Source organism: Tachypleus tridentatus, chromosome 6 (genome assembly GCF_004210375.1).
Source record: "Tachypleus tridentatus isolate NWPU-2018 chromosome 6, ASM421037v1, whole genome shotgun sequence".
NCBI classification, from domain to species: domain Eukaryota; kingdom Metazoa; phylum Arthropoda; class Merostomata; order Xiphosura; family Limulidae; genus Tachypleus; species Tachypleus tridentatus.
Window position 1 is genome coordinate 70474141 of NC_134830.1, and position 23517 is coordinate 70497657.

At 34.4% G+C, this 23517-nt stretch overlaps 1 protein-coding gene and 1 long non-coding RNA gene across 2 annotated transcripts in view; one reads left to right on the top strand and one right to left on the bottom strand.

Annotated features, from left to right (window-relative positions):
• LOC143252767 (uncharacterized) overlaps positions 1-6299 on the bottom strand; it is a 183940-nt gene extending 177641 nt beyond the window's left edge. Inside the window, exon 1 of the mRNA XM_076505426.1 lies at positions 5758-6299. Within this exon, the coding sequence (XP_076361541.1) occupies positions 5758-5781 (24 nt within the window). The 5' untranslated portion in view covers positions 5782-6299. The remainder of the gene's footprint in view (positions 1-5757) is intronic.
• Positions 6300-9476: 3177 nt separating this feature from the next.
• Positions 9477-17556, top strand: LOC143254578 (uncharacterized). The gene is made up of 3 exons (XR_013030266.1): positions 9477-9613; positions 10143-10199; positions 17342-17556. It is a non-coding gene; the product is annotated as an uncharacterized LOC143254578 (long non-coding RNA).
• The last annotated feature ends 5961 nt before the right edge of the window (positions 17557-23517 follow it).

A 23517-nucleotide genomic window follows, 5' to 3' on the forward strand; every position in this document is an offset into this window, starting at 1 on the left:
TGTGACTTTAGCCAATTTGCTTGACCAACATAGTCACATTTTAACCTGAATGAGCATCTATGGCATGAACACTAAATTCGCATTAATCACTGTAATCCTCTGATGGCATCTATGAACCTATGGCTGATAGCACTGAAAAAAGTGGAGGAGTGGTTACAATCGAGGAAGACAGCACTGAGTATTTTGTGATGGATGCGACACATCAAGCGCAGGCTTGAGTCATAACAAATTAAATCTGGTCCAACATAATATCAGGTGACTAGTCAATATGATATGTATTCTATGTAAACCCTCTAGACTCTGTATTATATTTTATATGCTGTTTTGACTCGGCATGGCCAGATGATTAAGGCGCTTGACTCGTAATCTGAGGGTCGCGGATTCGATCCCCGTCACACCAAACATGCTCGCTCTTTCAGCTGTGAGGCGTTATAACGTGACGGTCAATCCAATAATTCGTTGGTAAAAGAGTAGCCCAAGAGTTGGCGGTGGGGGTTGATGATTGGCTGCCTTTCCCATAGGCTTACACTGCTAAAGTAGGGCCGACTAGCGCAGATAGCCTTTATGTAACTTTGCAGGAAATTCAAAAATAAAACAAAGCTATTGTTTTAAGTTCTATATTATCATTACTGAATTCAATAATGACATTTCTTTCCAAAATTATTTCAATAGGAAAATAACACCACAAATGAGAAGAAAAGAAGGAAGTACATTTTTAGACATATCTGGATATTGAGAAAGCTAAAATTATATGAAAATACAAACAATTTGGTTTGTCTCAGTTATTTTCGAAGTCCACACTACTTATTATTTTTAGATTTGACGAAACGTTTGCCAAAATACGAAAACACTTTGTATGACATATTAGTAAATATGTGTAAGTCTGAATAATTGGAATACAAGTTAAGATAATTATAGTTTCAGCTACTATGTTCCGTTAACATAATTTTGTGTTAGATAGTAAATAGAGAGACTGGAACTGAACAACGAGACACTTTGTAGTGGACGGTGTTGATCAAAAGTCTAATCTTATTTGTTGCTAAAATTTTAAATTTTTGAATGACTCAGTGGTTAAATTAATAGGGAACAACTGGGAATTTCTTACCCCTGTTAAAATAAATATCAGACTCGTTACCCACGTTCACAAAATCACGTCATAGGGAAACGTTCGAGAGTGAATCAAACTTCACTGACGGAGTCTCAAAGGAGACACATGTGTACAGCGTCAGTTATATTGATTATCTCTGCGTCAAACAATTTTAACGTTTAATGAGGAACCTACTGAAGTGAATAGTTGATTCAAATATACAATAACAGCAACTTCTACTGTTTAAATTTTTGATTTTAATTACTCCAACTTTTCGACTCATAACAATCGTGCCACATCAGGTAAGAGTTACATTTGATTGTTAAAACGAATTATTTATGTAACCACAATTTCGTATTAGGTGACGCTTATTTCACTAACACAGGTGTTCTTTGGTTCATTACTTATAATAGTTCATTAAACATTAATCGCCTGTTTGTGAGTGTTAGAAATTAAACAGAAGGCTATACAATGGGGTAATTGGGATTAAATAGAGATATACAATGGGCTAGTTTGGAATTAAACAGAAAGCTATACAATGAGCTACCTATTTTCTGCCCACCACGGGTATCGAAAACCGTTTTCTAACAGTGGAATTCCGCACACATACCGCTGTGCCACTCAGGGGACGTGATATTTTGGTAATGACTGGGTTAAATTGTATCCAAGTGATAGATTTTTGAAGGCGAACATATAATGTTGTTTTTGCACTTTAGTACACCTCGACAGAAATAAAATATATTGTTAAAGAATCATAGTTTAATAACTATCAACTCTGTATTTTGACATTGACTGCATTTGTTGACACTAAAAAAACTTTGTAAAATAAAGGTTCCATAATTTTACTTTAGAGATAAAAACACCTTATCTTACAAGCAATTTCGTGTTTTTTAGGTAAAAGCAACAAGTAGTTTCTTTAATTCTTAAAACTTGCATCAACATTCCAATATGCTAACAGAGATAATTGACTTTAGGATAAAATGTCATTGCTGGCTTACTTTTCTCTAAACAAAAGGCATACATTTAAAGAAAAAACTATCAGTTGTCATAAGTTTTGCATTTCTAATGTTTTTGTGTTATGTTCATAAAGATAAAATCGAACAGTTTCTTCTTCCCTATTCTGTACAATGAATGGATCTTATAAATAGAAGATTTACAAATATTAATAAATCACTAAAGAGACCTATATTCTCAAACATTTAGAATTATGAGTTTAACAGATTAACAGAATAAAGAGCAGTTTTTATATATAACTTAAATACAATTTGAGAGTTTTAAAGAGCTGGTTAAAATATTAAGAAATATATTACTGTAACATAATATATATATATATGTGTTGCAAAGTTATATAAATGCTTAGTGTTAATGGAAAGTTTATTTATTTCGGTTCATCGTGAAATAAAGAACAGATTAGTTATTTTGTACATTATTTATCTGAATCTTTCAAATAATCGTAATAAACTTACAACAGTTGTTGAATATGTTTGTTTGTTTGTTTAGAATTTCGCGCAAAGCTACACAAGGACTATCTGCACTAGCCCCACTAATTTAGCAGTGTAAGACTAGAGGGAAGGCAGCTAGTCAACACCACCCACAGCTTACTCTTGGGTTACTCTTTTACCAACGAATAGTGGGATTGACCGTCAAATTATAACGCACACACAATTGAAAGGGCGAGCATTTGGTGTGATGGGGATTCAAACCAGCGACCTTCAGATTACAAGTCGAGTGCCTTAACCACATGGTCATGCCGGGCCTCGTTGAATATGTAAGCTAGCCTCCAACCGTTGCTCTCTCTATATATCTTTAACATACGTTTGTTACACATTTAAATAAAAATATTACCATCTAAGTAAAATATATCAATCATTTGATGAAAAAAAATGATTAATCTACTAATTTATGCATTTTATATTTTTTCTTACTTAAAATATAATTCAGAAATTCAGTACAGTGGTTTTAAATAAACATTTGTTATTTTTTTCCGACCGATTTCATCTGTTTGTATGTTAATAAGAAATATATATATATTGATATTTTCAGTCTCTTACGGTTTGTTTTTGGTAAAAAATTCAAAATTCAATAAAATAACCTTATTGATTAGTAACATAGAAGAATAACATACATATATTGACGCCTATATGGTATATGTATAAAATTATAAACGATGGTCCTGCATCGATAGGTGGTTAGAGCGCTTGACTCACAATCGGATAGTTATGGATTTGAATCCCTTTCTAATCAAACTTGCTCGCTCTTTCAGCCGTGGGGACATTACAATTCGACAGTTAGTCTCATTATTCGTTTGTGAAAGAGTAGATCCAGAGTTGGCGATGACTAAGCTGCTTTTCTTCTAGTCTGACACTACTAATTGTCCCTCGTGTAATTTTGCACAAAATTCGAAACAAAGAAGAAACGAACTGTGTGGGTATTTGAAAAGAAGTATCCATAGTTACAAAATATAAACGTATTGTGGTTAAATGTGCAAATTCGTGTTCAATATTTAAAGGTTGGAAAAATATTAACACATATAAAAGAAGTATAATATTCATTTGGTATTGTCTGTGGCCTTTAGACGATTCAGGCTCACTTACCATCTTCCAGTTACCAACGAAATGACTACCTCAAAAAATGTGTTAAAAATGATAAAAAAGGTATGAGGAAATAAAGATGAATTAAAAAATTCCACTAGGTGTTCATCATAACTCCACATTTGTATAATTATTAAGATAATTTTTACTAGAATGTGGAGAGAGATAATTACGTGTATAAAAATCGTACTAAAACATTTACTGAACATGCCTGTTGAACTTCGCATCTGCAGCTTTTCTGGTTGACTCCAGCTAAGTTTAAATTCTGCTCTGGGCTTAATCTCGACTGTAGCCGTATTAGTATCTTTTGATTTGTAATCTAACTGTCAAGGTCAACGATCTCCATGTATTTGTTTTTGAGTCACACTGTATTTTGCTTCAATTATTACGTTCATGTTAAATTTCCTTACTGTTGATTTCGGTTAGGACATTTTAAAATAATTTCACGTGTGAAAACGCTAATTACTGAAGGCATATTAAAAGAAACTTAAAACAAATCTATCATCTCCACTTCATCAAGGAAAGGTTATCTTTGCAGATATTAGATTGTGTGAAAACACATTGTATAATTGCCAAATAGAAAAATAAAAATAGCAGAAGAGAGAAGCCAAATAATGATGTAAGAAATCTCACATACACACTCGTATATACATATATATTTATATATAAATGGTTTTTGACAGTTGTATCTGTTTCTCGTAACACACGTTAAGTCAACTGTGATAACAGAACTCCCTAACTATCGCAATGAACCTGTTTTCTTGTAGTTTGAAAGTGTTTTGTAGTTCATACATACATACGTAGGGCCCGGCATGGTCAGGTGGTTAAAGCACTCGACTTGTAATCTGAAGGTCGCTGGTTCAAATCCCCATCACACCAACATACTCGCCCTTTCAGCCGTGGGGGCCTCATAATGTGACAGTCAATCTCACTATTCGTTGGTAAAAGAGTAGCCCAACAGTTGGCGGTGGGTGGTGATGGCTAGCTGCCGTCCCTCCAGTTTTACATTGCTAAATTAGGAACGGCTAGCGCAGATAGCCCTCGTGTAGCTTTGCGCGAAATTCAAAAACAAATAAACAATACATTCATAAGAGAAGTATATCTTCTAACACATTTGTTAAGTTACGGCGCTTCGCGCGACATGCGAGTTGTGTCTGGCGAGTAGAGAACTATAGCTTTAATATTCCAGCTAATTTTTAACTGTACTAAAACTCAGCAATATAAAAATTATTTGTTGAAGATGAGGATATACTTATGATTTGACTTTCTCTTCCAAGCTCTAAAGCTATAAAGCCTACAGCGCAATAATAAAAGTTGTATTAAAAGCTAATAATTTTCAACCTCAAAGATAACGACAAGTCGATAATCAAATCTTCTTTCATACGGGCGATATATTAAATGAACATGTAAGTGTATTACGATAGTTTAACTTTATTCCATGTTTGTATACTTTTTGATCTTAGTTTTGTCAAAATCGTACGGAGTTGATTCTAGTCAAATACATAAATAAGAAAATGACAACACTGAGCAACACAGTTTTAACTGAATTCTGTCAGGTTTGCATCTGATTGCAGCGAAAACAATATTTCTATCATCGTTACCAATATGGCAGGCTTAGTACAAAAGCTTACGACTAGCCTATTAGTTTAATATGGCGAAGGGAAATGATTTACTTACACATCAACCAGACTCTCCAATTCCATATCGCATCCTTCCTCCAGTGGCACAGTGATATGTCTGCAAACTCAAATTACTAGAAACCAGGTTTCGATCCACGTGGGCAGAGTACAGATAGCCCATTGTGTAGCTTTGTGTTTAATTTCAATCACTCAATATCATATCTCTAATATAACAACAATAAAAGTTATCATAGGAAATTCATTCTCGCAGTTTCACCACAAGTTACCAAGGTTATAATATTTGATGTTTATTTTTAAGAATAATTAAAGAGCATAATAATTATTATTAGGATTAGCACCTAAGTAAACCTGGCTACTAAATTATCCATAAAGGTATATTTATTTATATATATACATAAAAGTGTAGATATGTATTCATATCAAGGAAATTACAACTCACCTTGAAATTCTCATCAGTCACCATGTCTTAATTATTGTGTAGCTTTCGTTATTTTACGTATATAAGTAACAATGTATTCCATCCAATTAGAGACACTCAAAAACAGCGGAGGATGTTTGATGAAACCAATCTAATCTAAGAAAATAAACTGACCTTTCTGAAACAGCTTACCCCACACTTATATATACTTATCTATTCGAAAAATGTCGAACTTAATATGACACACTGATTTAAGCCTACATTTAGAGTGTTAGACTCATATACTTCGAATCTAGTTTGCAGTTGATAGTCAGTATCTGAAATCTGACCAAGAATATAGCTTAATAAATGGATAAAATTATGTATTACTAAAGTACAGTTCGAGACTATAGAACGTATCACGAGGCTTCAGTAACTGGTCATGCCCTTTACTACGTTGATAACTAAAGTTAAAACTGAAAACTATTTGATTTATATCACCAATGAGGCACCCATACCATAGCGCATGAGTCACCATTCGCGTCTCTATTTCTACCACTAGCGTGGTGTGCTTAGCTGTTCTTAAAATTGCCGCTTCTCCCCCACACACTGTCTTGACAGATATGTCAAAATCTAGGCTGAATTGAAAAAGCGAAAATTATTATTTCCATTTTGTCATTGAGGAAATAAAGCTTTAAGGTTACTTTGACCAAAAGAGATTTCAGATTATTTTTGAAATCGATTATGAGAGATCTTAGAATCCATATTTGATTGGTTCCGCTGTATAACAGATTGGAAAGCAACACTGGTCTGTAAAGAAACTTGTTTGTTGTTAAGCGTAAAGTTACACAGTGTATTGTTTGACTGGTTGTTAAGCGTAGAGTTACACTTTGCTTTGCCTACCACTGGTATCGAAACCTGATTTTTAGTGTTGGAAGAAAGCAGACTTACCACTAAATCACTGAGAGGTGGGAGGCTAGACAATAGGTTACCTCTGTTTCGCTCATCCTTAGTATCGAAACACGATTTTGAACGTTATACGCTAGAAAATACAGCCCAATTAGAATATGATAAAGGCCTATGTTTGTAATATACATATATATATATATATATAATGTCCCTCGATGAGACAGCGGTAAGTTTACGGACTTACAATGCTGAAATCCATTGTTAGATTCCCTTCGGTGGACACCGCAGATGGCTCAATGTGGTTTTGCTATAAAAACAAATATATGTTTTTAATTATTGTTAGTGAAGCGAAGAAGATTTATTACGTAAATGTCATTTGCATCTTTTAAGAATTTGTTAGAAAGAAAAGATAAACGAAATTAAAATATTTCATGTTGTAAGCTTACAAGTTTAGCGATGCGTGGTCTCTTGTTTTATGAACATATATGCTTTACAATGGAAATTACAAGTGTTCTGTTTAGATAGTCTTATCAAGATAAAAGGCTAACTACATTTAAACTGCGCAAACCCAACAAAAGGACGATCCAAAAACAACTCATGGCGGAGGTGTAGATAAATGTGAAACTGACTAACCCTTTTTATGTGATACTGTATTTGTTACTGTGCATGTTATTACGAGAAAATTAAGTGCAATATAAAGCTTACATGTGTATGAGTGTGTGTTTTGTATTTTAATTTTCATTCCTGGTGCTTTTATATATTTTAAAAGTAGTCACTATGCTATCACACACATTACTTCTTAGCACGGATATTATTTAAAAGTTGAGGTTTTGTATCCTTGGATAATTTGTGAGACCGGTTGTGAAATACGTAGTACCAATACTTCATCTAAATGCCCATCTTCTAGTGACATAGCGGTAATGTCTACGGACTTTAACGTTAAAACTCTGATTTTGATACTCGTGTGCTATTCAATTATACAGTATTTTAAAATGAAAGAAAATTAGCAGATTTGGTTAATATCTGTAATGCACATTGATGGATTATAAAACACATATGTTTTTAGAAATGAGTGATCGTACAAAACAACATTTAATTTAGTTTTTAATTGATTGGACACTCCAATTGAATTTCCAATTAACTAAACATAAAGATAACAACAACTAAAATTAGTGATATAAGGACGTTTATATTTTAGAATCAAGCAACTATGTTTGTAACAAGCAGATCTCATTTCTAATAACAGGTGTCTACACAAAGATTACGTTTATGTATGAAAGATTCTCAAGTTTTCAGCTATGTATAGAACTGACTGTGGGATGACTCGAGAACTTTGCTCAGTTCGCATTAATGAGACGCCAAATAAAAAACACAACAAACGGTATAAAAACGTGAAGAGTTCTAATTTATTCAGATTAGCACTGAGGATCATATATAAATGTTTTTGTTTGTTTGTTTGTTTGTTTTAAATTTCGCGCAAAACTATACGAAGGCAAACCGCGCTAGCTGTTCCTAATTTAGCAGTGTAATACTAGAGGGATGGAAGTCAGTCATCACCATCCACCGCTAACTCTTGGGCTTTTACCAACAGTAATGGGTCTAACCGTAACATTATAACGCCCACACGGCTGAAAAAGCGAGCAAGTTTGATTGGATAGGAATTCAAAACGGTGACTCTCATATTTTGAGTATAGCTCTCTAACCACCTGGCCATGGTGGGCCATCCACATATAAAAGTTGTAATGGTTTTCAAACAAGACATGGCCCGGCATGGCCAAGTGGTTAAGTCACTCGACTCGTAATCTGAGGGTCGAGGGTTCGAATCCCCCTCACACCAAACATGCTCGCCCTATCAGCCGTGGGGGCGTTGTAAGTGACGGTTAATCTCACTATTAGTCGGTAAAAGAGTAGCCCAAGAGTTGGCAGTGGGTGGTGATGACTAGCTGCCTTCCCCTTAGTCTTACACTGCTAACTTAGGGACGGTTAGCGCAGATAGCCTTCGTGTAACTTTGCGCGAAATTTAAAACAAACCAATCAAACAAGACCCAGAACTGGAACGTTTCCGAATAGTTCACTATTATTCTCCTGAAAAACAGTTTTAATTTATTTCATTGTGATGTGGAAATATTTTATAAATAATCGAATTACAGCATCGTACATTAGAACGATGCAATCTGATATTAATTAGTATTGTTAACTGCTTTACATGTCTCACTCTGACGTTAATAAAAGCTATGCTTTCAAAGAATGCATATTTAGCCTGAAAATATCAATACTCATACTGCTACAGACTGTGTAATGCTGATATCTGTGATGATTGTGTAAGGATTGAATTACGACAGTTTAAATATACTAACCGTTTTTTAACAATGGTGTTTTTATTGTATTCTCTGTCTAATTTTGAATGTATGAGTAATACATAATCAATAAGTGAAAATACTTTGTTTAATAATTTTGGTTTGTTACACTGTTAACTGACAGTACTAGTCCTGTATAAATATAGCTAAATTTAGACAACTAAAATTATTTTTCATGTACCCTTGACATTTTTCTTATTAAGAGAAAATTCTTATACATTTTCGTTTATTTCGTGTTTATTATTTGAAGGCAGACAAAATAAAAAGTCTGGTTGTACCTTCAACAATATATATTTGCATATACCACAGTAGACTGATGGCTTTACAAAACTCGGATCAGCTATAGGCGCTCGGATACTGTGCCTTGATAATCCAGTAAGTCGTGAAACCTGCGCGTGCACAGTTTCCTTCTTTTCCTTTTTTTTTACTGCTAATGATTAAAAGCCACATCCCCCACTGCACAAAAATTATTTCTCCCATGCTAGAAATGTTGGAAAATGAGTCAGTAAATAAACCGCTGAGGCATAAAGGCTGCTTAGACGGACGGCTGGAACAGTAGGTGGAAAGAGAGATTTGCAGGCAGCTGTGAGCACAATGAGCTTGAACACAATACGGGGGGAGGGAACAGATGGGTAAGAAAAATTGGAATAATGGTAAAGCACCCGACTGTAGAAAAGCGGTCAAAATATATTTTGGCTAAGTTGTCGTGCATTCATTTTCAGTTTTATAATAACGTGCACTGAAAATAAAATCTATATTCTTATGAAGCCAATAAAATTATAATATTAAATACAAACCGAAGTTATTTCAATACTTTAACCTATTTTTCTACATAATTATTATTATGCTTTTAAATTTATTTTTATTCCTATTGAACATTACTGAACATATTTTAATTCAGATTTTATAATGAAGTGTATATTAAATAGTACTACTGAACGAACAAATATTTGCTTTACTGTAATACGCAAGATATATATGTAAAAGTTCGAAACTAAAAATCTCCATTGAACATATATGTTTCGCAATTTCTTTTTTCTTAACGTTTCTTACTTTATACGTAGTGTTGTCTATGGCAAATGTGTGTAATAAAATAAAACATTATAGTTTTGTCTGTATTTATATTTAATCATCATATATATGTATACATATACACCTTAGTTTGCAGTTTACAAAAGAAGAAAGAAGTTGTGGAGTCATTCCCTCACTGGTATAGCGGTAAGTCGACTGAGTTATAACCTTAAAATTAGGAGTTTGATTCCCTACGGTGAACTCCGGAGATAGCTCTATGTGGCTTTGCTATAAGGGAACACACACACTCGCTTCGTCAGACCATACAAAAGGTTCACAGTATAAAATTCTGTGATTTATTAAATGAATTTTCGACAATTTTATTAAAGAAGTAGATGATTTTACTTTATATATTGGAATAAAAACTAACACTTATAACTAGAATAATTTAATTAGCCAAACAGTAAAAAAAAAACCGTTTTAAGGCCAAAGGAAATAAAATTTTTTGTGTATGCACGAAAGAAGTGTGTGTTTGAGAATACTTAAATGTACAAAGCAACTAAGAATACATCTTAGTCAAATTGACACAACTGAAGCAAAGAGCAATAAACTCTTCTTTGACTTGACTTTAAACCATACACACGTTGGCATGTTAAACACACACATGCACACAATAAGAACAATAAAACAACTTTACGTCCAGCTATAGTTTTGCTTTTGGATATTCATTGTTTGAAATTTATGAGTTTCGTTCAGTGCATGAGAGAGCACGATTTTTGTGAACCGTTTTCTTCACACAAGAAACTATCAAAAGTGAACTTCACTATATCGGAGCGAAGAAATAGGAATATTGAATTTGTTTTTTTAATTTTTTAATTTCGCTCAATGTTACACTAGGGTTATCTGCGCTAGTCGTCCCTAATTTAACGGTGTAAAACTAAATGGAAGGCAACTAGTCATCACCACCCATCGCCAACTCTTGGATTACTCTTTTACCAATGAATAGTGGATTGACATTGTAACGCCTCCACGGCTGAAAGGGCAAGCATGTTTGGTGTGACGGGGATTCGAACCAGAGACCCTCAGATTACGAGTCGAGTGCTCTAACCACCTGGTAAGGCTGTTAAAGAGCATAAAGTTTTATACACACACACACACTAACATATTGTGTTCTTCTTAGCTACTCCTCCAAACTTATCTTCCAAATTCGCTAGTTAAAATTATAATATATCTTAAACGAAACAATCTAAATAAATTTTATATTTTTTTATAAATGTAATTCAACTCTTTACATGTAAGTTTTACATCAAGATATAATGAAAATGTTTCTATAGTACAGTATAGTTGAGTGAACTTATTTTTTGAAGATGCATAGAAAGTTTAGGGCTTCGTTAAACCCATTTCTAATACCATAGGAGGATATTATTTACGGTCCGTGATGAGTGTAGAAGAAATATAGCAGAATTTTTCTTACTTGCTTAGCTATTTAATATACTATCTGTCTGACAAAACATGAGTATAGAATTAAAGAAGATGTTATAATCTAAACATAAACAATGGTTATGCGCGTTACATTAAATAAAACTTTGAATATTGAAATTAGCAAATCATTCGACAACAATGGACAAAGTCGCTTTGGAACTGTGTTTATTATAATTGCATTTTCAGATTGTTTGACTTTACGTAGGCGTAGTGCCACCGAAGCTTGGCCGTTTTTGGAAGGGTATGAAACAGCACTTTCAATGTAAACTATTCTTACGCTTTATAACGTTCCGTTCAGATCGGTGATTTAACGGTTTTGAGCGGAGATATTTATTGTTCTTAATGTCATTGGAAAATAAAATGTGAATCAACCTAGGGTCCCAGGACCACCTAGAAAGAGACCTGAAATTCGTCATACCCCAATCATGGTAAGCAAAATGAGGCGTCTTGCAAATGGCCAGAGGTAAATAATTAAAACAAATATCCACCTGAAAAAGTGGGCAACAAGGTAGGGGTTCACAAAAACAATGTCTGCCTATAGTCATACCTGCATTCATTTATGGAGGAATGACTCAAATTAATTTACGAATGTGTAAAGTTTATTTAGTAGACATAGCTTGTATAATATATATGATATGGCATTATCTAAATGTACTGTATCTTTTCGTTTCTTTCCTACGGTTAACTAGCCATGAAGAAAGTGGTATTTAAAGTATTTTATGCTATTACATAAAAGTCAGATAAGACGAATAATGAAAAAAGTTTAGTTTTATATAACAAAATATCTGGGGTGCTATTTCAATCACGACTGTTCAGAAATAATATTTTGTAGTAGATGTTGCATAGTTCTTTTCCTTCGAAAACTAAAAAAGATATATTTATAGATTTTAAATACATTGATAATTGTTCTTTGGAGCTGTAAACAATGCTCTTTCATAACGTTCCTTGTAGTGAATGTTACGAAGAATCTGGCCCGGAATGGCCAGGTGGGTTAAGGCGTTCGACTCGTAACCTGAGGATCGCGAGTTCGAATCCCCGTCGCACCAAACATGTTCGCCCTTTCAGCCGTGGGGGCGTTATAATGTGACGGTCAATCCCATTATTGGTTGGTAAAAGATTTGCCCAAGAGTTGGCGATGGGTGGTGATGACTAGCTGCCTTCCCTTTAGTCTTACACTGCAAAATTAGGGATGGCGAACGCAGATAGCCTTCGTGTAGCTTTGCGCGAAATTGAAAAAACAAACAAATGAAGAATCTGCACTGAGTGACTGCACTTTATTATGTACCCATCATAATATGAAATTTTTAATATTTTTCTGTATAATATTCTGGAGTTTACGTAGGTAAGAAGTTCACAAAGTACAGAATAGACATCGTATTGGATTATAATTTAACTTCACCAAAAATATGTATCTGATTCATAGATGCCAGTAAAGGATTGTTCTCTAATGTGACAATGAGGTACGTTTTCTAACAATTTTTGGATCAAACTGAGATCAAGTGTCTTTGTTATAATAAGGATATTCGAATGTTGTGTTATTACTTTATTGTATAAGGAGAGCACAAATAAAGCATTGTGAGATGGATATGGTAAATAAAAACTTTGTTCATTCAGTTCTTTGAACCTAATAATGGGGTTGGTTGTCACTGTTGAAACGTACCTGCAAGCGAAACTGCAAAAACTGTTTAGAATCACCATCTCTCTAACCCCAAACTATCGATTTATAGCCCAACGTTTTAAACGTTAGACCATGTCGGGTCCAAAGATTAAAATTACTAAACTTTTGGCATTGGAGCAACTCTGCACGATTATTATATCTCCATTATGTTATTGCACGACAGAACAAAATAATTATTGTAACGCTTTTGACAGCACAAATGTGGTATTCAAAGGTGAAACTGGAGCCATCAAGTAACCAACAATGCAAGACAACAACAAGAGACTGTACAGGAGATGTCTGGGAGAACATTTCAGTCAAAATGTAACCAGCAAAATAAAATAGACACACACTCATAGATTCTGTTGATGTTTTGAGCAAAATATGAGCTTTATTAACTGTGGGGAATCAAACCCTGGATTTCAACACAGTAAGTCCTGAAACATACTGTTGACTCATCGAGGAACACACGTAAATTTAACAAATAACTTTACAAATTGTGTTGAATAACATATCAAGATAGAAAGTGTTGCGTAAAACTCACGGTTTTAACTTCTTAACATTGGATGTTATGGAGAAAGCTTCTTGGTGAACAATGGGTTATAGACAAAGCTTAATGGCAAACAATGTGTTATGGACAAAGCTGAATGATAAGCAATGAGTTATGGACAAAGCTTAATGCCAAACAATGTGTTATGGACAAAGCTGAATGATGAACAATGGATTATAGATAAAGCTTAATGGTAAACAATGGGTTATGGGCAAAGCTGAATGATGAACAATGGATTATGGATAAAGCTGAATAATGTAAAATGGGATATGGACAAAGCTGAATGATGAACAATGGATTATGGATAAAGCCGAATAATGTAAAATGGGATATGGACAAAGCTGAATGATGAACAATAGATTATGGATAAAGCTGAATAATGTGAAATGGGATATGGACAAAGCTTAATGGTAAACAACGAGTTATAGACAAAGTTTAATGGCAAATAATATGTTATGGACAAAGTTGAATGGCAAATAATATGTTATGGACAAAGTTGAATAATGAACAATGGGATGTGGATAAAGTTTAATGGTAAACAATGGGTTATGGACAAAGCTCAATAATGATTTCTTTGTTTTTGAATTTCTTGCAAAGCTACACGAAAGTTATCTATCTACGCTAGCCGTCCCTAATTTAGTAGTGTAAAACTAGAGGGAAGGCAGCTAGTCATCACAACCCACTGCCAACTTTTAGGCTACTCTTTAACCAACGAATAGTGGGATTGAATGTCACATTATAACTCCTCCACGACTGAAATGGCGAGCATTTTTGGTGCGACTGGGATTCGAACCTATGAACCTCGGATTACGACTCGAGCGCCTTAACCACCTGGCCATGCTGGGCCTAAGCTGAATGATGAACAATGGGTTATGGATAAAGCTTAATGGTAAACAATGGGTTATGAATAAAGCTTAATGATAAACAATGAGTTAACTAAATAAACGAAAATACGTTAATAATTCGAAGATATTTACTTGATATACCTAAACAATGGCATGCTCTTATTCCAAGTTATTATGTACAGAAAAGGTTGAGACGCAATTTACTAGACGTTATAACATTTTTCCTGTAAATTGTTGTCCATAGTTTACGCTTTAAAGTACAACTGAAGTAAATGATTTTTGGATTTTCCATATGATAGTTTATTATATTATTTTGTCATTTGACTGGTGATCGTGAACATTTCTAACACAATAGATCAACAAATACTAGCGGTTGATGGCCACTGTTTATTTTTCCTAACAACAGATGTTGTTGTTTTCTCAGTTACTGTTGTTGATAGACTCTGATGGCAGGTGTCTCGTAGTAACTGACCAAAAACCTATTTAATAATACTGCTTCTGGTAAACGGATAATGCCTCTTCGAATATCAAAGATATACTTACTGTAACTTATCATGTCAGATATTATTGATTTTAGTCCGGTATAGTAACTACTAAGTTATGCCCGGCATTGTTGGTTTTAGAAGAAACTTTCCACATATTTTGGGTTACAGCGATAGCTATGATCGGTTTGGAATATAGAAAAAAGATAAGTGTATGTTTAATAATTTAAACAAAAACAATGTGTTTAAAGCACATTCGGTAAAAACAAGTTACAAAACTAAGAAACCAATTATGAGAGAGCGATAATTTTTCATATGCTTGTTCAAAGTAACACGTAATTAACTCATTTAAAATAATAATACTATAAATTATTCTGCTGCTCAGAATTCAAGAGCGAAAACCACCCTTTTGTGGATAAGCTTTCCTTGAGTTAATGAGATATGTAGTCTGAAATATATACCTCCAACTCGAAAATTATGTGATTTGGCCTTTTAATTTAGGTTATATAGATTTAGATTCCTTCTATTAATTACACAAAGCAACTTGTTAGGAACGTGATGACGATTACATGAAGGTTAATAAGTAATGAAATAACTAAAACCATCTCTCAGATTTTCAAGTGATTTGTAGCTTCTTCCTTTGACCTTTGTTAAATGCGATTGTAAACCATTCACTATTTGTTTTAACTAGCATTATTGACTTAATGTGCATTCAACGTTATAGAGCTACAAGTCATTATATCGTGAGTTGAGTTAAACATTTGTTGTGCATGACAATAATTGGTATAAGCAGTAACTCACATATTTCTTATGTCAAATGTTCAAAGATTACAATTTTATCACACATGTTTGATGATTTAAATGGCTGATGGTCGAAGACTGTAAACTAACAATTATAAACATGTTTTATGTGAAACTTTGTTAGACATAGAGTTGAAATAGGAAGAATAATGTTCAACTGAATATCTATATCTATAAGGTTATTTGTTTTCCTTTAATTAAATTTTCAAAAAAGTCAATAGTTAAATGTATCTTTTAAAATTAATCAACGAAAATAAAAACGTTTGTCTTTTGTGAAGACGTTATATCAATGGAAACAATATTCATATTCTTATGTTTCACTCGTGTGGTCAATGGAAACTATTTACATTCTTATCTTGCTAGCAGATTTTGAGAGAAATGGAAATGGACATAATTATGAAACATGATGAGAACCCTTCCTGATGTTAATAGATAATGCTCCTCACCAGTGGCACGGCGGTACGTCTGCAGACTCACAGCGCTATAAACCATGTTTCGATACCCGTGGTGGGTGTAGTACAGATAATCTATTGTGTACTTAAGCCCGGCAATGCCAGATGGTTAAAACGTTCGACTCGTAATTTAAGGATCGCGGGTTCGAATCCCCGTTACGTCAAACGTGGGGGCATTATAATGTGACCATTAATTCCACTATTCGTTGGTAAAAGAGTAGCCCAAGAGATGGCAATGGGTGGTGGTGACTAGCTGCCTTCCATCTAGTCTTACACTGTTAACTTATGGACGGCTAGCGCAGATAGCCCTCGTATAGCTTTGCGCAAAATTCTAAAACAAAGCAGTTTTATGTTTCACTCATGTGATCAATGGAAACAATATTCAGTATTTTGTGTTTCACTTATGTGTGTCTGTTTGCAAATGGTCTTACCTTCTAAAGTTTTATATTTTCTTGGGTGTTTTATTCAATACGACTGTTTTTTTTTTTGTTGACCACAGTTGACCGTTTGTAGATGGATAATTCAACTAAATACTTATTTTTCTTTATGAAATATAGACATGGAAAATGAAATTTATTTTTTTATTTTTTATTATGAAAGATATAAAACTAAAGTGTAAAAATCCAATACTCTAATAAAATAAAAATGTCTAGTAATAATCCTTGGACATTCCTGTTGTGAAAAATCTCATTCACCACGCATTTAGAGTAAAAAGTCATGTTCAGTTAACATAGATGTCACACAGACATAAGAAGTCACATGTATAAAAAATAATTTGAAACAGAGTTGAACGACGGGTGTTAAGATGAAAGAGAAAAACAGCTTCAGCTTCACAATGACTTAACTGTCGTGACTGTGTTCATACATGTGAACAACATCCAACGATTTAAATTCTATCAAATTGAAATTTTATCAAATACGTATGAAATTCTATCAAATTGAAATTTTATCAAATACGTATGAAATTCTATCAAATTGAAATTTTATCAAATACGTATCAAATTCTATCAAATTGAAATTTTATCAAATACGTATCAAATTCTATCAAATACGTATTGCGCATTTTCTTTGTTTCAGCAGAAATCTGGCCAACAGACTCTCTGAGCTGTGTCCATCGCAGGGTTCAAATCTCCTCATTGTAGCAAGTTCCAAAATACTACCGCTGAGGCTCGACTGTCTTTACATAAAAGAGTAGTCAGACCTTCACCATATAAAACAATTATTATTCATTTATTTTCCAAGCTCAACAGAAGTGGTATATTCTTATAGTATAAGCCATTGTGATTGAAATTAAAAAAAAGAAAATTTTGATGTTGTGAATCGATTTTTTTTCACACAAGTTTTTAAAATGAAACTTAATAAATACTTCTTCTCGGTAAAAATATCTATTTAACTATCTATAAATACAGATAGGTATCCAGTGTTCTGTTATGTTTGTAAAATATTTTTTTATATTATTTTCATTAGTTTAGCTCTGATCCAAATATTAGAGGTTTCTACTGAAAGTTTGATGTTCGATAAAAATTCTTATTTGCAAACATTACACGCGTATTCAATCAGAAAGAGGTCAGTACAAATCTACGCATTTCTATAGATATATAAAGAAGCTCAAAACATATGATATTATAAAAACCTGGTTTAAAACAGTAAAATCAAGAATGTAAATATAAGACCTAAGAACCAGGAAATCGGCTCACAGTGTAAATAACAGAAACATTTTCTGTTATATATACATAATATTTTTATTCTCAGCATCCTAATTATCTTTAAAAAAATAACCTGATCAGTCAAGCACGAAGAACTAACGGAGAGATTACGTCATCCCCCGTGTTTCTGTGATGGAAGCTTCTATGAGCTGAAAATATCTTCTCAATCAATACCAGCAAGCAAACCTCAGCTTAACCAAGAAACCGTGTATTTACAGCCAACAATTTTTCTTACACGTAAGGAAGATGAAAGAAGCGCGTTAACAAAATGTTTGTGTGTGTCAGGTTATTTGTTTCCACTTCGTCTTTTAGCCGTGTTTCTTTGCTGGTTATATAATATCGACTGAGCTCAACTTAACCGCGAATATTGTTTGTTTGTTTTTTTAATATTCGCGCAAAGCTAGCCACCCCTAATTTAACAGTGCAAGACTAGAGGAAAGGCAGCTAGTCATCACCACCCACCGCCAACTCTTGGGCTACTATTTTACCGATGAATAGTGTGATTGATCGTAACATTATAACGCCCTCATGGCTGAAAGGGTGAGCATGTTTGGTGCGAAGGGGCTTATAGTCACCCATTGATACAGCGGTAAGTCCATGGATGTGCAACACTGAAACCAGGGGTTCGATTCCTCCCGGTAGACTCAGCAGATTGCCCAAAGTAAATTTGCTATGAGACAAACAAAACACACTTTCTTTACATCCTTACAATTCATGAGAACAATTGTGTGTTTAGAACTACATACGAATATCTATCAAATATTTTATTCTATAATAAATTTTAAACATGAAAAACAACGCGTGCTATTTAAATATCAGAATGCTGTCTTCAAGGAAACTTTGATCACGAATGTTTGATCAAGAGCACGTTCAGACTCGTAAGTTACTCTTGGCTATCAGTTAAGTATTTTCTTGATGATGTACGTTTGGAAAATATTCAAGTTAAAGCTTTTTCAATTAAATTATTTATGTTGTTCATTGAATTTTTTTTTTCAGTAAAATGGTATCTCCCACTTCTTGGTGATCACAAGAATACATTTGCGAGAAGCTCTAAGATAAGTAGTTTTCATAAGAGAACATAAGGGAAGATGTATTTGTTTTTGTTGAATGACCTTTCTCCCGCAGAAGTAACCATGGACAATGATACGAAACGGCAACAAAATATAAAACTAGGAGAGCAGAACTGTGGTTTCTTGTTGTTATTGTTTAACGTAACGTGATAATTAGACAACATTCGTATTAACTTTAACAGAAACAATAAATAATGCTGTTATTTATGAAACAACCAAAACAATATCTTTTTGATATTTTCGAACATTAATAATAAAAAAAAAGATTTAGGGTTAAGTAGGTATAAACAGGCCAGTGGTGTATATGCACATGCATATATATATACATATACCTGTATATATACTTTCAACCACTGTACCCTCTCCCACCGCTGACTCAGCGTTAAAACTGAAAGCTTACAGCGCTAAAATTCGGGATTCGATTCATGCTATGGGCGGTGAGGATATTTTGAATGTAAGCAAGCTAACAATGTATGTACAAGCAACTTTTCATAATATTAGCGTGAGTATCCATATCTGTATTAATTAATTTGTTTGGACTATCAAAAAGGTTTTTTAGTTTTTTTTTTGGTTTGGTTAGATCCTGTTGTTTATTAAAAATCTTGCATCTGTAGAATGTTTAGATAATTGAGACAAAAGCTGGTGCGTTAATTTAAGAAAACTAATAAACGTGGTGATAATCCAAATAAATTAATTAAAACAAATACGTATACATACACATCAGGAGTTGCTATACAAGGAAAGTTCGAAATTTTACCGTTGAGAAGCCCCATCTGTAGGACAAAAAAAAGACTATCTATTAACATTTTTTTCCTTTTATATTTCATATTGATTTTGAAAGTGTGCATTGATTTTCGGTATTGAAATTTGTATGTTTGATTTAGTTACACAGTACATCACGGCATAAATTATAATGACCTTAAAAGCGATTTTTGTTTTTCCAAACTGCAATTCGAAACTTCCTCATTTTCGAACCTGGAATGATAGTGTTAAGGCACTGATTGATTGTCAGACCAAAATGACAATAAAAGTTGTGAACTTTGTAAACGGAGAAAAACATCGGATTTTTCGCCAAATCGCATGCGTGCCCAGTAAATTTGTTTGAGAGATCTGCATGTTCTGCAAGTGCAACATGTGCAAAATCCCTATAAAAGTGACGGGTTCTCGGTTTCCATAGCTCAGTGTTAAGCCACCGACATGCAATACAGTTACGCCAAGACTGACTGAAGCACAACGCAACAACGCCATTGGTCGCTTGGAAGCAGGCGAATCTCGATCAGATGTTGTCAAAGCTGTGAATGTTTACCCAAGCACCATCACAAGGCAATGGAATCGTCACCAACAACATGGATCAACTCGTGACCGTCCACGATCTGACAGACCTCATGTGACCACGCCCGCACAAGATCGCTACATCCGGTTATGTCACCTTCGGGATAGGACCACTACTGCGACATCTACTGCCTCAACCATACCAGGGCTGCGTAGGATTTTCGATCAGACCGTACGCAGCCGTCGACGAGATTCTTAGGCCCCATGTGCAACCCATCATGGTGAATGTCAACGACGTTTTTCAACATGACAACGCCCGTCCTCACACAGCCCGACTCACCACTGTCTTCTTGAGACACCACGACATCAATGCAGGAATCCGACCTCGACGTCCAGTCAGAGGCGTCATCCTTACCCAGCAACATCGTCAAGCACGGCTGCAGTGGACTCGGGCACATCGGGTATGACCTCATCGACGATGGAGGCATGTTTGGTTCAGCGATGAATCACGTTTTGTGCTTCGTAGGCAGGATGGAAGGACCCGTGTTTACCGTCGCCGAGGTAAACGTTTGGCAGCAAACTGTGTGCAGGATATTGACAGATTTGGTGGTGGCAGCGTCATGATGTGGGCTGCCATCGCCTACAATGCCAGAACAGACATTTTGCACATTTGAGGGAATCTTACGGCTCAACGATACGTCGACGAGATTCTTAGGCCCCATGTGCAACCCATCATGGTGAATGTCAACAACGCTTTTCGACATGACAACGCCCGTCCTCACACAGCCCGACTCACCACTGTCTTCTTGAGACCCTACAACATCAACGTTCTTCCCTGGCCCTCCAGATCACCAGGTGTAAACCCCATCAAACATCTTTGGGACGAGTTGGACCGACGTCTGAGACGGCGACAATCTCAACCGCAGACTCTACCTCAGCTTGCAGTAACTTTGCAGGCTGAGTGGACAGCCATTCCACAGAATGTGATTCGTCATCTCATCGCTTCCATGGGCAGGATATGCCAAGCAGTTATTGATGCTTACGGGGGGCATACTCGTTATTGACGTTGAGTGACGTTAAACTTCACCTAGTGAGCGTTGACTTCGCCTTTGCAGACTTTAGATGTTCAGTAAAGAATGTGCAAAGTTTCACACATGTCATACAGAACTACCCGGAATAAACTTGTTAACAATTTGTCTCATATTTTGCCTTTTGCGTTTCTTTTTTTGAAGAGTATATAAATGGTCCTATTTAGTTCTAACATAACAGCTAGGACTATTTATGTGCTCTCCGTAATGAAATTATTTTAATTTCTTTCTCATGAAATAACATTTATAATTTTTATAATGAAGTATTGCTTTTTCCTCTTTCTTTACTGGTTGTAGGGATTTTTTGGTTATGTTTCCATTTTTTCATATATCACATTTTCATGTTTTTTTGAAACGTCACCTGGTGTTATAATACTAAAACTAGTTTCTTCCGGTGGGATAGCGACATACAATACTAAAATAAGGAGCTCAATTTCTCGTAGGTGACACAGCAGATAGTTCAATGTGGCTTTGATCTAAAATAAACACCAAGTTAATATTAATGACTAAAAAGAAGTGAAAACGACGTGAAAGACAGTGTGAACACAACCAAATGTATCACTCAGACATGTATCACTCAGACGTTAACCACTCAGACGCCTGAGTTATGTTTCATTCATTCTGATGCATAATTTATTTTTATTTACTCAGTCAGATGCCAAAGTTATTTTTTATTCAGTTAGCCTAGTTATTTTTGGATTCATCCAGATGTCTAACTTAATTTTTATTCATTCACTCACATACATAATTTATTTTTTCAATCACTCATGGGCTTAAAACATTTTTCATTTCAAAATATTATTATTTCTATTCCATGATTTCAGGGTCAAGTTCTCAAAAAGATTTATTTATTATTGGTGGAAAACTCATCTCATATCGTAAAGATGACATTAACCATTTCAATCGCATGCTAGTCTAGAGGACCTTGTTCACCTCTTGGCTGACGAGCGTAGTCGACTTTAGAAAACTATACATTAGATTAATGTAATGTATTATACAATATGATGATAAAGAAAGTTGTTATAATTTTATACTATAAAATGTTTGTCGTTAAGCGCAAAGCTACACAATGAATTATCTGTGCTCTGTCGAACACGAGTATCAAAACATGTTTTTTTTAGTGTTATAATACTTCAAGCATAACTCTGGGCCACTAAGGTTCTATACTTTTTATGGGTGCTGCAATACGGTTTTATTAATACTTCTTTTTATGCTTAATACCGATACAAATACGGGAAGAATATTCATTAAGTTTTGAAACAAAGTAATTATCAAGATTATCATGCTGAAGAACTCAGCTATCCTCTTCTTCTTTCATTAGGCATCGTTAATATATATCTAATCACACGATATTTCCGTTACAAACGACGCTGTTATCAATCGGATATGTGTGTGGAATTTTCACAGTTCTCTGTGGCCATACGAGAAATAAACATAAACGTGCAGTTTCCATTCTCAAACGTTCATTGTTCCTCGAGTTAACACCAAGACGATATGTATTCTATTATTATGGATACCAGTATCAGTTGTTTTCTTTATATATAAAAGAACTTATGAGTTATAGAGTAATTAAACGAATGTTTGATAAGAGAATATGAAACCATGATTTGGTACCAAAAAATAAATGGAAAAGCGCCATGCTGTCAATACGTTTGTAAAACATAGCAATAAAGTAAACTGATTACAAGCGTATAAAGCTTCTCATGGAAACACCAATCGTTAGAATGAATCAAGAACAGTAAAACAAAAACACTTAGTACGCAGAAAGCCACATCTGTAAATTAAATGTAACGAAAAGATGGATGTTAACTTTGACTGACAAAAAACCTTGTAGAAAAAGGAATACGTATATTCACTGATCTTGTGTTTTACACATTCCACCATCAGATGATTAGTTCACTATTTTAATGTTTCACACATACCACCATAAGATCAATAGTTCACTATTTTAAAGTTTCACACATACCACCATCAGATGAATAGTTCACTATTTTAATGTTTCACACATATCACCATCAGGTGAATAGTTCACAATTTGTATGTTTCACACATACCACCATCAGGTGAATAGTTCACTATTTGTATGTTTCAGACATACCACCATCAGGTGATTAGTTCAC